General features: G+C 39.8%; 1 protein-coding gene across 1 annotated transcript; it reads right to left on the reverse strand.

Moving 5' to 3' along the window:
* Window positions 1-358: 358 nt before the first annotated feature.
* Window positions 359-12,170, reverse strand: ZNF131 (zinc finger protein 131; the record flags this gene model as incomplete). Its single annotated transcript, XM_010012542.1, has 7 exons — window positions 359-447; window positions 780-1,438; window positions 3,315-3,445; window positions 7,501-7,723; window positions 7,826-8,189; window positions 11,491-11,635; window positions 12,082-12,170. Coding segments are annotated over 7 exons (1,700 nt in total), but the record flags the coding sequence as incomplete, so codon positions are not given.
* Between the last annotated feature and the right edge of the window lie 221 nt (window positions 12,171-12,391).

The following is a 12,391-nucleotide window of genomic DNA, read 5'->3' on the forward strand; positions in this document are numbered from 1 at the left end:
AGCTCAGGTTTACCACAGATTCTACTGAGCTTTTAATGTTTTAAAGTGTCCTGCTGCCTCCATGTGGAGGCAGTTTCCCACCTCATCCCCCCCGCCTCTAAAATTAATGCAAAAAAAATAAAATCAGTAGCTGACAATTTTAAGCAAAAATATAAAGCGCTATAACGTTACCTAACTTGCCTTTTACTGAACTAAGTTCTTGAACACTCTAAAAACTTTGTGGAAATTTAACCAGTCAGTGTAAAAAGGCACAGGAGTTTTGTGCTCAGAAACCTCCACCAACAATGTTTTTTCTCCAGCCTGAAAGTTAGGGACCACTTTTGGGAAACAGCGGCCTGATCCAAAAATTCATAGGTACCCGATTGCTGCTTACAGTAGAACCCACCAGGTTTTACTGATTCTTCTGCCACAGACACCCTGCGAATCTGTAACAAGAGCTTGCTCCTCCTGCAAGAGGAAAAGAGGTGAAGTTACTCTTTCATATATCCAGGGATGGTGTAACAACGGTTCAAGTTACTCATTCTTAAGATCCTCATAAAGCTGTCCGTGTCTGTGGTAGCTTCTGTTTCATAGTATTACATGAATGGGTAAGTTATTTTTCACATATGAGAGAAGTTTAGTTTTACAAGAAGAAAGCTAACTTTGGTCCGCTTGTCCAGCTTCCTAAGGACAGCATATTGGAAATACGCCCACTGACAATTCAAAACCCAATGTAAAAGTTAACAAAAATAATTTGGTATTTAATTCCTATATCTGCACAGTGTTGTTATGTGTCCTACTTGTCCACCTTTTTGTTCTGCATGTCCACTAACTGTTGAGTCTTTAAGCCTTCAGCTTGTTCATGATCTTCTTTATCTCCATCATCCACTTGATTAAGTTTCTTTTCTTCTGCTTCTCCTTGATCAACATTTTCATATTCTACTTGTTCAAGTTCTGTTCCAGCTATAAGTTCTGCCTGTACTTCTTCCATCTGTATCTGATTTACATGCTCAACATGTAACTGCTCCACATGAACTTCAGCACCCTGTTCAGTCTGAATGTGTTCAACTTCCAAGTAACTAATTTGCACCTGTTCTTGCAGTTCATCCACCTGTGTGCCTTTCACTTGATTGTCCTGTATGAGATCCCGGTGCATCTGTTCCACAGTTACCTGTGTAGGATCCACTTGCACCTGAATTACTGGAAGAACATGGACTTGCTCCACTTGCTCTATTATAGTCATTGATGTTACTGGTTCAGCTTCCACAGCTTCCACTGGAATAACCTCTTCTGTCACTATTCGCTCTGAAATATTGTGCATGTCTTTGAGATGCCTTCTCAGCTCACTGCCTTGCATAAACCACAAATCACATAACGTACAGTGGTTGGGTTTGTCACCGGTATGTATGACCAAGTGATCTTTGAATTGATCCCAGCTGTTAAACACGCTGTTACAAACCTGAAACAGAAGATTGATACGTTTAACAGTGCCAACAGAAATATGATAAAATACAGTGCCTATATCAGATCATGGCTTCACATAGTGTAGCTTCTTGATACTTGGATTAGAATTATACTTACACATTAGAGGTAAAATATGAGAAGTCAGCTTCAGATGAGCAGAAGATCTGGTATTTATTTTTATCTTCTTAAGAAACAGCATGCTGCTCTAAGCTGTGCACACACAGGATACCCACAAAACTTATAAGTCAGTACAGCATTAGAAAGTTTTCTCATTTTAACCTTATGTGAAATTCACATACAGGATCATGCCCCAGTGGTGTGGGTTGACCCTGGCTGAAAGTCAGATTCCTACCAAGCCACTCTATTGCTCCCCTCCTCAGCAGGACAGGAGCAACAAAATGATGGAAGATGGAAAAAAACCTTGTGGGTCAAGATGAAGACAGTTTAATAAAGCAAAAGGAAAAAGTCATGCATGGAAATTACTCAGTCATACATAAAGGTATTGACTATCGGTAATGTCCAAGCACACAATTCCTGTTCTTGCTATGTGGACCCTAATTCAGTACTCAAGGCATACGCTGAAGAGCACCAAAAGTGCTCATCAGGGAAGCACAGTTTTGTTTTCATCTATTTGTTCAGTGCACCAAGAGTTATTTATTGAACACTATTCAACTTTAGTTCTCAAGAGAGAAAAATTCAAGAAAAAATTATCCAAGAACTGCCGTAGTTTCTGCAGGCTGAATAAACATTAATCCACATTCACAACATCTGTGGAAGGAGGATGTGGCATCAATGTAGAAACAAAAAGCTGTGACACAAGGTGATTAGACCAAAGGGTCATAATGACAAAACAATGATGTTATTAGATACAAATTTGTATTATACAGTAATTCTTATACTCAGAACAAACATCTGTAAGACAAAGGTATACTCCCAAGAATTAACTTCAGACTGGCATAACTAAATGATGCAACAGCATTAGTGAAACTTCTGATTATGTGATTTGATTAGCAACAGAAAACTAATCCATCTCTTGCAGTATTCAGTGTTTTCTGTGAATAAGCTCTCTCTCTCTCTCGAACAAAGATGATACCCAGCAGTTTTCCCCACAACACAACCCAATTCAACCTCAGATCGCAGCCATACTGTGAACCGAGTAAGGTGAGAGTCTTGAAAAAAACCCAACAAAAAAAAAAAAGGAGGAAAAGAGAAAGAGAAGGAGTATGAGTGAAAAAAAAGAGAGTGAGTGAAAAGGCATGTGAGAAAGAGCAATCAAGCCCAAAAGGGGGCATGATGTGGAATGAGATAGCACGAACCAGAGTGCGTGAGAGCAACAGCGCATGTGCGAGAGCAGAGGAGAAAGAGGGACAGAGAGTGAGTGTCCATGACAGACAGCACACACATGAAAGCAAGCACAGAAAGACTGAGCCAGAGAGCCCGCGCACCAGAGCGCCATACTGTGGTTCAATGCAATCACAGAATCATTGGTTTGGGTTGGAAGAGACCTTAAAGATCACCTAGTTCCAAACCCCCTGCCATGGGCAGGGACATCTTCCACTAGATCAGGTTGCTCCAAGCCCCTGTGTCCAACCTGGCCTTGAACACTGCCAGGGATGGGGCAGCCACAGCTTCTCTGGGCAACCTGTGCCAGTGTCTCACCACCCTCATAGTACAGAACTTGTTCCTAATATTTAATATAAATCTCCCCTCTGTCAGTTTAAAGCCATTCCCCCTTGACCTATCACTACATGCCCTTGTAAAAAGTCCCTCTCCAGATTTCCTGTAGGCCCCTTTAGGTACTGGAAGGCTACTGTAATATCAGCACAGGAAGGAGGTATCTAGCCTCAGCGTCTGCTACGTCCATTACCCACCTGACATTCATACAGCTTCTTTCTTCCCTTTTTAGCTCCAGCTCCAGACTGACAGGCTGTCAGGTGACATTTGAGCGTGCTATTCCTAGCAAAACGTTCATGGCAGTTTGGACATTCAAATGGTTTTTCACCTGTTAAGACAGACACAGGGATTTTTAAGTGTATAAAACCAGCCAGTTTTATGACAGCTTTCTCTCTGTAGGTTGATAAACATCCTGTAAAGACATGGCCATCTGGATTATTCTACAGAAGAGACAGACATTCTATGTAAACTTTATGTAAATAAAAGGGCAAAACCCTAATGTGAAGTCACTCTCATTTAGAAAAAAAACCCAGTATAACAATCACCAATGTAATTTAAGGTCCATTTAAGTTTTTATGGAAATTAGATCACTATTCTGAGGAAATATCTTAAAAAAAGGCAGCTATTTCTCTCTTTTTGTCTGATAATAGTTACAATTAAAGAATCAACAGTAGTAAATATACAAAGTGACACATTAAAGAAGGAAGGATTTAAATAATACAAAATTTTATTTTCAAGAACAGTAATAGCTTGTGCTTCAGAGCTGAAACTGAGCTCCAGAAAAAGAAGTTGGCATGGAATGACTATGAAATAACAATGCATCAGTATTAAAACAAACAGCCAACACTCTCCCCTCCCCTCTCTCAAAATACAGTGAAGAGAAAACACAGAGGGACATAAATGGGCACAAGCAAGAAAAAAATTGCTTTCAGTTTGGCCACTTCATTTCAAACCTGGTACCAAACACAATGCCAGCTAATGGCAACAGCAGGGGAGGCTGAAAACAGGTCATCTTGTCTTTTTCATCCAGTGTAATGTATTGTTATTACTGTCATCAAGCAGTAACAAAGAACAGCTGGTGTCTCTGTTTACTAATTTCATAATGCAAGGGAACTTACTAATTTCATCATGCAAATTTAAGGGAATTAAAAGTGCAAAAAATTAGGAACAGTGTGTTTCTTCTAAAAGTCTAATAATTAATCTGTGGAGGTACTGCCATCACATCACTACTGAACTGAATGACTTAAAAAAGGCTCCAAAAAAGGCTGAGACATTTTACTGAATAGCATAAGGACCTATCCTAGCTAGTTTAAACAATATTTGGAAGATCCTAATTAGCTTTTCAAAAGAAATCCACAAATAGCCTGTAATTCTCCCTTATACAACTAAAGGCCACAAAAAAATGTTAAAAGGTGAGAACATTCCCCTTAACTGTTACAAAATGGTATGTTTTGAAGACTGCTGTCCAGTTAATGCAGCGGATGCTGAACTGCCATCAGTCTAGCATGTCAAAAATCATGGACTTTGCCCAAGAAACCAATGGATACTACACAACAAAACTCACACCACAGACCTCCTGCCCTGCTATCTGGTCTTACTTAAATTCTTCAGTACTCTCCAACATATTCTGCCAGAAGTGTCTGAAAGTGACAATTCAAAGATAATGGTGGCAATATCCAAAAGACATTGTGTGACTTTTTGCACAGTGCGAATCAACGCTATGGCCTGGGCTGTGCACTGGCAGTGCACCACAGCAGTGATGGAAAACAGTGTGCCAGCTCTCTTCCCTCCTCCTTATGCTCTGAGATACACACTGGCAAGATGGGGCTAAACTCCTCTGCTAAAGGTGATAACTTGCTGCTTCTCCCCTGTGTGTCATCCAGCTATGAGTTTAGTTTCATGTAAGTGAGATTTTATGAAGAACGAGATTTTTGGCCTGACCTAATGATTATCTTTTTCTCCCTTTATAAGAATGGATGAGATTTCACTTGCCAGTCCTAAGTAAGTCCTAAGCAGTATTCACTGCTGTGGAAGATGGTATTCGCAGTTCAGATTAAGCTTCCTGTAAAACATATTTTAGTTTTACCAAGAATGGCAAAGATCTTGATTAATTTTTTTAAGAAGTTTGTATACAATTTACTTCAGCTACAGATTTTTCAGATTTTGGCAGATTAATGTGACTGCTTGGAGTACATCACAACTCTTTCACTTCCACCTTCGCTCATAATCAAGTAAATCGCTCATAATCAAGTAAATAGCTCATAATCACTTCCACACACATATTCAAGTAAAATCACAAGGAATCAAAGACACTGTTCAGTGTCTCTGCTAGGGAAAACAAGCTTTGCAAAATAGCAGGATTAGACCAGCATATTGAGAGCAGTAGCTTCATTCCAAGATCAATTTCTGTATGAGGAAATGTCTCTTTCTGAATGTCTCTAAAACAAATTAAAATGCAAAAGATATGCACTACTTAAGAGCAGCCTTGCAGAGTTTCTCTCCTATGCATTACTTACAATTGGCAGGTGAGATATCATCCATACTCACAACGGGGAAAAAGATAATTAGATCAGAAATTAGATCAGATCAAAACCCCTTCCTAAGTTCTGGAGATGACTTTGTTACATGGCATGCAAGACATTCCTGAGGTGTATTTTCCTTGATTCAGAAGCTGCTTAAGGCTCTGTGTGCGTGAATGAGAAAAACTCCATGATCTCCTTCCTTTCTTATATTAAGACAAAGATAATAGCCATTGGTAATGCCAAATTTCTACACTGAAAAGAATGACCAACCCTAAGAAGGTGTCTATTTCTGCCCCAACTTCTATTTTCATGTTATAGTTGAAGGTATGATAATGCAGGAATGGGATCAAATACTTTGTAGGACATTTTCTCCCAAGCCTTCTAATTTCGTTTTAGCACTGAACCAGTGCTATACAGAATTCATAACTCAGCCTTTGGCTGAATGGGAGGTTTTTTTCACTGGCCTCAGGAGACCACAGTTAAATGGTAGTATCTGTTTTGATGCTAAGCTTAAGGTCTTTGAAAATGCTAAATCAGAAGCAATTATATTCCATGACTTACTCTTGTTGTATCAATATATATTTATGAAGTACTCTGTACCTGCTGTGATATGCTACGTTGCTTGGTCCCTAAAATCCTTTGTCACAACAGCAACCAACATATTGTGATTTTTAGTTTACTCTGTTAATCTGCCACAAACTTTTCCCTGAAAAGACTTTTGTTAAGTAGCTTGTATTTGGATTGCTTTTAATAGAAAAACACTCCCTGCTTCTTAGGGGATGAGGATTTGCCAAAGACTGTTTATAAATGGAACTTTTAAGGGCTACTGGGAACAGACTGGACACAGTGTCATATCTCAGTACTCAGCAATCCCACATACAGATACAAAGAAATGAGAATTCTTTAAATTGGAAGGCTTTAACAACAACGAGAAGCTGTGAAAGAAACAGGGCTGCTACCCTGTTTGAACTGAATTCCATTCAATTCTTACTGATGCCTCATGACTGACATATTAAACAAAAACAGCTGGAAGATCAGGACTACATACATTTTACATTCAGAATTATCTGTATAATACTAAGTATCTGTTCAGATAGTAGACTTTTCAGTGAGATGAAGAAGTAACATCTAACCTCTCATGTAGAAAAAGTAAGAAGAAGCACAAGTAATTTTGTACTCAAAAGATGCTATCCAGATTTCAAGGAGGTACATTTCAGAGGAAAAGAAAGTGCATATCAGTCACTAGAAATGTTTTGCTATGTTAATTAACAAATTAAAATCCAGCCATAGGTGAGACATCGAGAGCAAGGGTGAACCTTTGCAAACAAGGTGGTACAAGAGAGAATTGTTAGGAGGTATTTATGCTTAACGCACTAATAGGCATTTGCTCAGAAGTTCTATTAGATAAAAACATCTCTCAACGGCATTCCGCTATGAAGCTCACAGTTCAGATCATATTTCAACAGAAACATTTACTACTACAATTGTGAAAATAGAAGTAACTCCTCAGTTTTGTACTTTTGAAGAAGGAAACATGCCTTAAGAACTAATTTTGGAAACATCTCTAAGATTTAATAGACTTGAGAGAGAAGCTTCATTATTGCTTTCTGGTTTTAGAGGCCTATTTTTGACCACCTCGCTCCATCACAAGTTCACATTAATGGAAAAAAATCCCAGGCAAAACCAAACAACAAATGAACAAACAAAACCCGGCATTTAGTTGTAACTAGAAGCCAGGTATTTTTCTAGCACTCAAGGGTCATGTGCTCTCTTCAGCATATTCTCTATTTCCCCAAAACATGCAAACCCCCAAAATCCTAGAGCCATGGCTACAAGGACACGACTGTAGCAGTGCTCTTACCTGTGTGTTTCCGGAGGTGCTCTTTGAAATGTCCAAAGTGGTCAAACTGCTTATCACAGTACTGGCATATATGTATTTTTTTGCCAGGTCTTTGCTTCTTGCTGGCACCACCTTCATCAAGGTGGTAACAGGTGAGGTGCTGTTTCAAAGCACTCTCTCGTAGGTACCGTTTATTGCATATGTCACACTTGTAACTCTCAGTGGAGTGTGTTTTCATGTGTTCCTTGAAATGGTAAAACAATTTAAACGAACGGTTACATTTCTCACAGTGGAATAAATTGTTCATGTGTGACAGCTGAAGTTCCACAATTTCAATACCTTCTACCTGTTTGCATGAGGTATCAGTTGCACTATCACCTTCTTCCTGGATCTGGCATTTTCTCTCTCCCTGACGATACTTGCTGGTGATGTCTGCCAAAAGAGCCAAAGCAGATTCATCTGATGTACCCGTTGTCTGTATGTACTTTATGGATTGCTCTGCAGAAGCTACTTCTTCAAGTGTTTCAATGCTGTCATCTTCCACTTCAATTGTGCCTTCAGCAATCTCAACCTCAATTTCCACAGGCTCTGATTCTGCAGATGGCAGTGTTTCTGTGATAACATTAGAGGTTTCAGCTATCTTTCTCTTTTTTGGTTTACTGTTTCCTTGTGCTTGATTTGATTCTAAAGGCGATGGGTTTTCTTTGTTCCTGTAAAGCATTTGCATAAACATCGTTAAGATCCATAAGCACTGACATTATTTCTGCCTAATAGTGAGCTTCAATATCCAACACTCTCTAGCTGTTTCTCAAGGAAGCTGGATGATGAATAAACACATAATCTGTGCACAAGTCAGAAGCTAATTTGTCCTTAATCTATACTCCTTAGAGTTGTAAAATAGCATGGTTAAAGCTGAAGAGCCTTTGAGATAAGGAACTGAAGTGTTTTAAACAGGTCTTCTTGCATGATATAAAGCACGCATCCAGAAGAAAGATAAACCTATGTCATTGGGTTAACTGGCCTAAGAAACCTATGAAATTCTGTACTTGGACAGAAAACTTTCCCCAAGGAAGGAATTCTTTGGCCTGCCTACTTGTAAACAAGATTCAAGTCCTTCCTATGCTATTCACCTCTTAAGCTCTGGAGTGTGTGCAATTGCCTGCAGTGCTCACAGCTTGCTAAAAAACACTACAGCTGTGGCTTCACACAGTGATCATTATAACCTCTCATACTTCAGGAGAGCACACAGCTAACAGGGGACGTAAAAATGAAAGACACTGGAGCGTGGAAAGTTTCTTGTTTACTTTTCTGGGCTTAAACACAACCAACCCCCAGCTCTGCTCCTATTCTCCCTGCATTATACACACACAGCCCCTTTCGTCTGAGATGTGAGGGACAGCAAGCCGCCTCAAACAGTGACAGAGCCGACTGGGCCAATGCTTTCAAGTCACACCTTCAAAATCATCCACAACACTTATATGCGCTGGCGATTTTACTACTGATCATCAGTTTCAAAAATGAGTGGCTATCTTCCCCTTAAATCAGAGTGACAGAAGTAAGCAGTGCTTTTACCTTCCTCTGCAGCGTAATGAATCCTTTCCTGTAATCTATTCCCTACCACTTTCATGTTTTCTAGTAATAGGAGATACGACTTACAGGTAGTGTGCAAAGCCTGATGTCAGACATGTGCAACTAATGATCTAATGCAGGATACAGCTTATTAAGTTGCACCTTACTCAGACACAGGAAGACAGAGCAGCTAAACTTCGTTTCATCTAGCCTGGACTCCTGATGTCTCGAAGATGACCGTTACTTTGCACATTACTGCAAGGAGCTACAGAATCATGTATCAGAAGAATCTGCTCAGCAAAGAGGAGACTACTGTTGCTGACCACACTGTTTGAAACTTTGGATGGGGTACATACATACGACACAACTGCACTTTAAGGAATAGCAGCTGGTTGTTTTCTTTCTGGCCTAAATTTAATGTGCAACTCTTTAATCCATTATACAAATAATTCTATAATTATCTCTACTTCAGCTGAAGTTTCTGAAGCTTACCCCTTTCAGTCAAAGCTCTGACTGAGGCACTGTACTGCAATTCTTCCCCCTCTTACTGTGGAGGAGAAAACAGAGACTGACAGTAGTACACAAGTTTGCCTTTCTAACAACAACCAAAAAACCAAAAAACCAAACATACAATCCAAAACAAATAAAAAAAACCCCAGAAAACTTAAAAAACCCCCACGCTTTTCAAAACTCATGAACAATGTGAATAACTCTAAGAATAGACTGGCTTGCATGCGCGTTCATTAAGCAAAACATTTTGTTTCCTTGTAACATAAGAATTACAGCATTTACTAGTGGTGCATAACCAAGAAACTATGTAACATCATACAACAGTGGGAAATAATTGCAGGCTGGACAGTTCAGCTTGACAGATGGATCTGCTCAGTCTGGAGAAGAGAAGGCTCAGTGCGGGACCTTACTCCTCTCTACAACTACCTGAAAGTGGGATGAAGTGAGGAGGTGGTTGATCTCTTCTCCCCAGTAACAAGTGATAGGACAACAAGTAACAGCCTCAAGCTGCACCAGGGGAGGTTTCAACTGGGTATTAGGAACAATTTCTTCACAGAGAAGGTGATCAGGCATTGGAACAGGATGCCCAGGGAACTGGTAGAATCACTGTCCCTGGAAGAGTTCAAAAACCGTGTAGATGAGGCCCTCAGTGGCATGGTTTAGTGGTGGTCTTGGCAGTCCTGAGGTAATGGTTGGATGTGATGATCTTAAAGGCCTTTTCCAACCATGATGATTCTGAATCCTAGTTCAATAGCTGTAGTAGTGTACACTAGCCTGAAGTGATACTGATTTGAACACACTTTTTCAGTTTCAAGTTTCTTTTGAATTCCCCAAGCAGGCAGCTAAGGTCTGCTTTTCCTCCAGAATTAAAATAAATAAATATTAATAATCTTTTGGTGTTACCACACTTAGTCTTAATAATATAAAAAAGGGTGTTTGTGAGGTTGGAGGGTAGAAGTAAAAATGCACAATCCTATATCTTTCCTATTAAAAAAGTCACATACTTACTCAGCTCTATTGTGAATAGAGTAGCAGTTAATTTGGAAATAAATACTGATGTTGAAAACCAAGTTTCTAGTGTATCATGTGGCAGAGGCTTTTTTAAACAAATATTATATAGGTACTAGAGGAACTTGGAGCCAATGCCACTCTCAAGGAAGCAAGTATTTTCTTAGCAAATGCAAAGACCTTTCAGAAGAGAAACCAAGAATAACCATGATGCTGGGAGCATTTACTGCCCCTTCCTCTACTTCACACAGACAGAGCATGCGTTCCTTCCTCATGAAGGAATGATGATGTGATGGCACTTTTTGAATGTGAAAGGGAAGGAAGGGGAAGAAAACCAGCATGATGGGAGTAGCACCTGCTTTTCTCAGACTGGAGTTTGGCAATGGCGTACAGTTGCTGGTATTGGGAAAAAGGTGCCACAGCAACCTTTCTTAAGTACTGATCCTGTATAAAACTGATTATACCAGTTCAAGAAATTTGAGAGGTTAATTTTGCAGCAACTAGGTTTAAAACCACAGCTTATTCCCTCAGAATAGCAGAAAGCTGCATGGAATCAAAGCACCAGCACAAACTTGTTAATGTGGTCTAATTACCTGAGGACCACTGTCACTCTACACCCAGCTGTCAATCAGGTGTGGTCAGTCAGATAGCACAGAGACATGGTATTAGTTACCAAAAAGTCATAGGCCTACAATGTCTGCAACATTTACCAGCCATGCCACATATCACTGAGTTCCAGCACAAAGCGTGTGACATTTCTTTTTTAGCCTGTATAATTTTGACTTGTATCTTGTAGTAGAAGAGTATGTAGTCCACACAAGTTTAGGAGGTTCCAGGAGAAGGAATAGAATATTGGCAGCCAGGTCTTGTAACTTGTGACTCTGTATTTCAGTGCTGGGAAGAAAAAGAGGTTTATGTGCTTGCCTGATTTGAAGTGCTTTGATTGCTTCTAACATCTGTAGATACTCAGCTGCTTTCCAAACATCATTTGCTTCTTCTTCACCTTGGACCATTAGTTTTGCTGTATAGGTGAACTCAATTAGGTGACGAAATGCCATGTTACTTACACCTGTATCAAGGCAAGAAAAACAAGAGTTTCTTTTGGAGATTCCTCAGACTTATCTAGCTGATGAATCTTGCACATGCCTGCTCACCATCTTGTTCACAGCACTGTAAGCTCCTAGTTTCATAAAGATGACACCCTTAAAAGGCTCATGTTGGAATAAAAAGTCTACTACAGAAACGTCTGAATCTGAAACAACTACAGATTTATGCCACAAGAAAGCTAAGAGGAATGGCAAGATGGACAATGAGCTGAGTAATAAAAAGTATGAACACAGAAACACAACCTCTCTCTCAAAAGACATTTGAGCAGCAATTTACTGGAGGCTGAGATACTGCTCCAGGAATTTGCTCCCTGTCTACCAGGCAAGTATTGCTCCATGTTTATCCTGTTCTTGCATCCCAGCCAGGGTATCTGCCATTGGCTGTCACCGGCACCCTTTTCCATCTCACCGGAATGGCTGTTTTCAGGGAAAAGATTGTATGTCACACTGCTAGTCCTAAAAACATAGAGGGTCTGCCTGACCTCTATTAGCCATGTACTGAGGGGAAGAAAAAAAGGGAAAAAAACCCAAAACCAAACCATCACACTTTCCAAAAGATTTAATAATTGCTTTTTTTCTTTTTAATTTTTCTTCAGTGGAGTTGTTTTTTTTTCCCCAGTGGTGGTAGCTGCCTCAGAACAACACAAGAGCTGAGACGTTGTCCAGGAAGCCAGGGACCAGGTCAAGATTAGAATTCAATCTGGCAAGAGACATCAAAA

The sequence above is a fragment of the Nestor notabilis genome, unplaced genomic scaffold (genome assembly GCF_000696875.1).
Source record: "Nestor notabilis isolate BGI_N333 unplaced genomic scaffold, ASM69687v1 scaffold12254, whole genome shotgun sequence".
NCBI lineage: Eukaryota > Metazoa > Chordata > Aves > Psittaciformes > Psittacidae > Nestor > Nestor notabilis.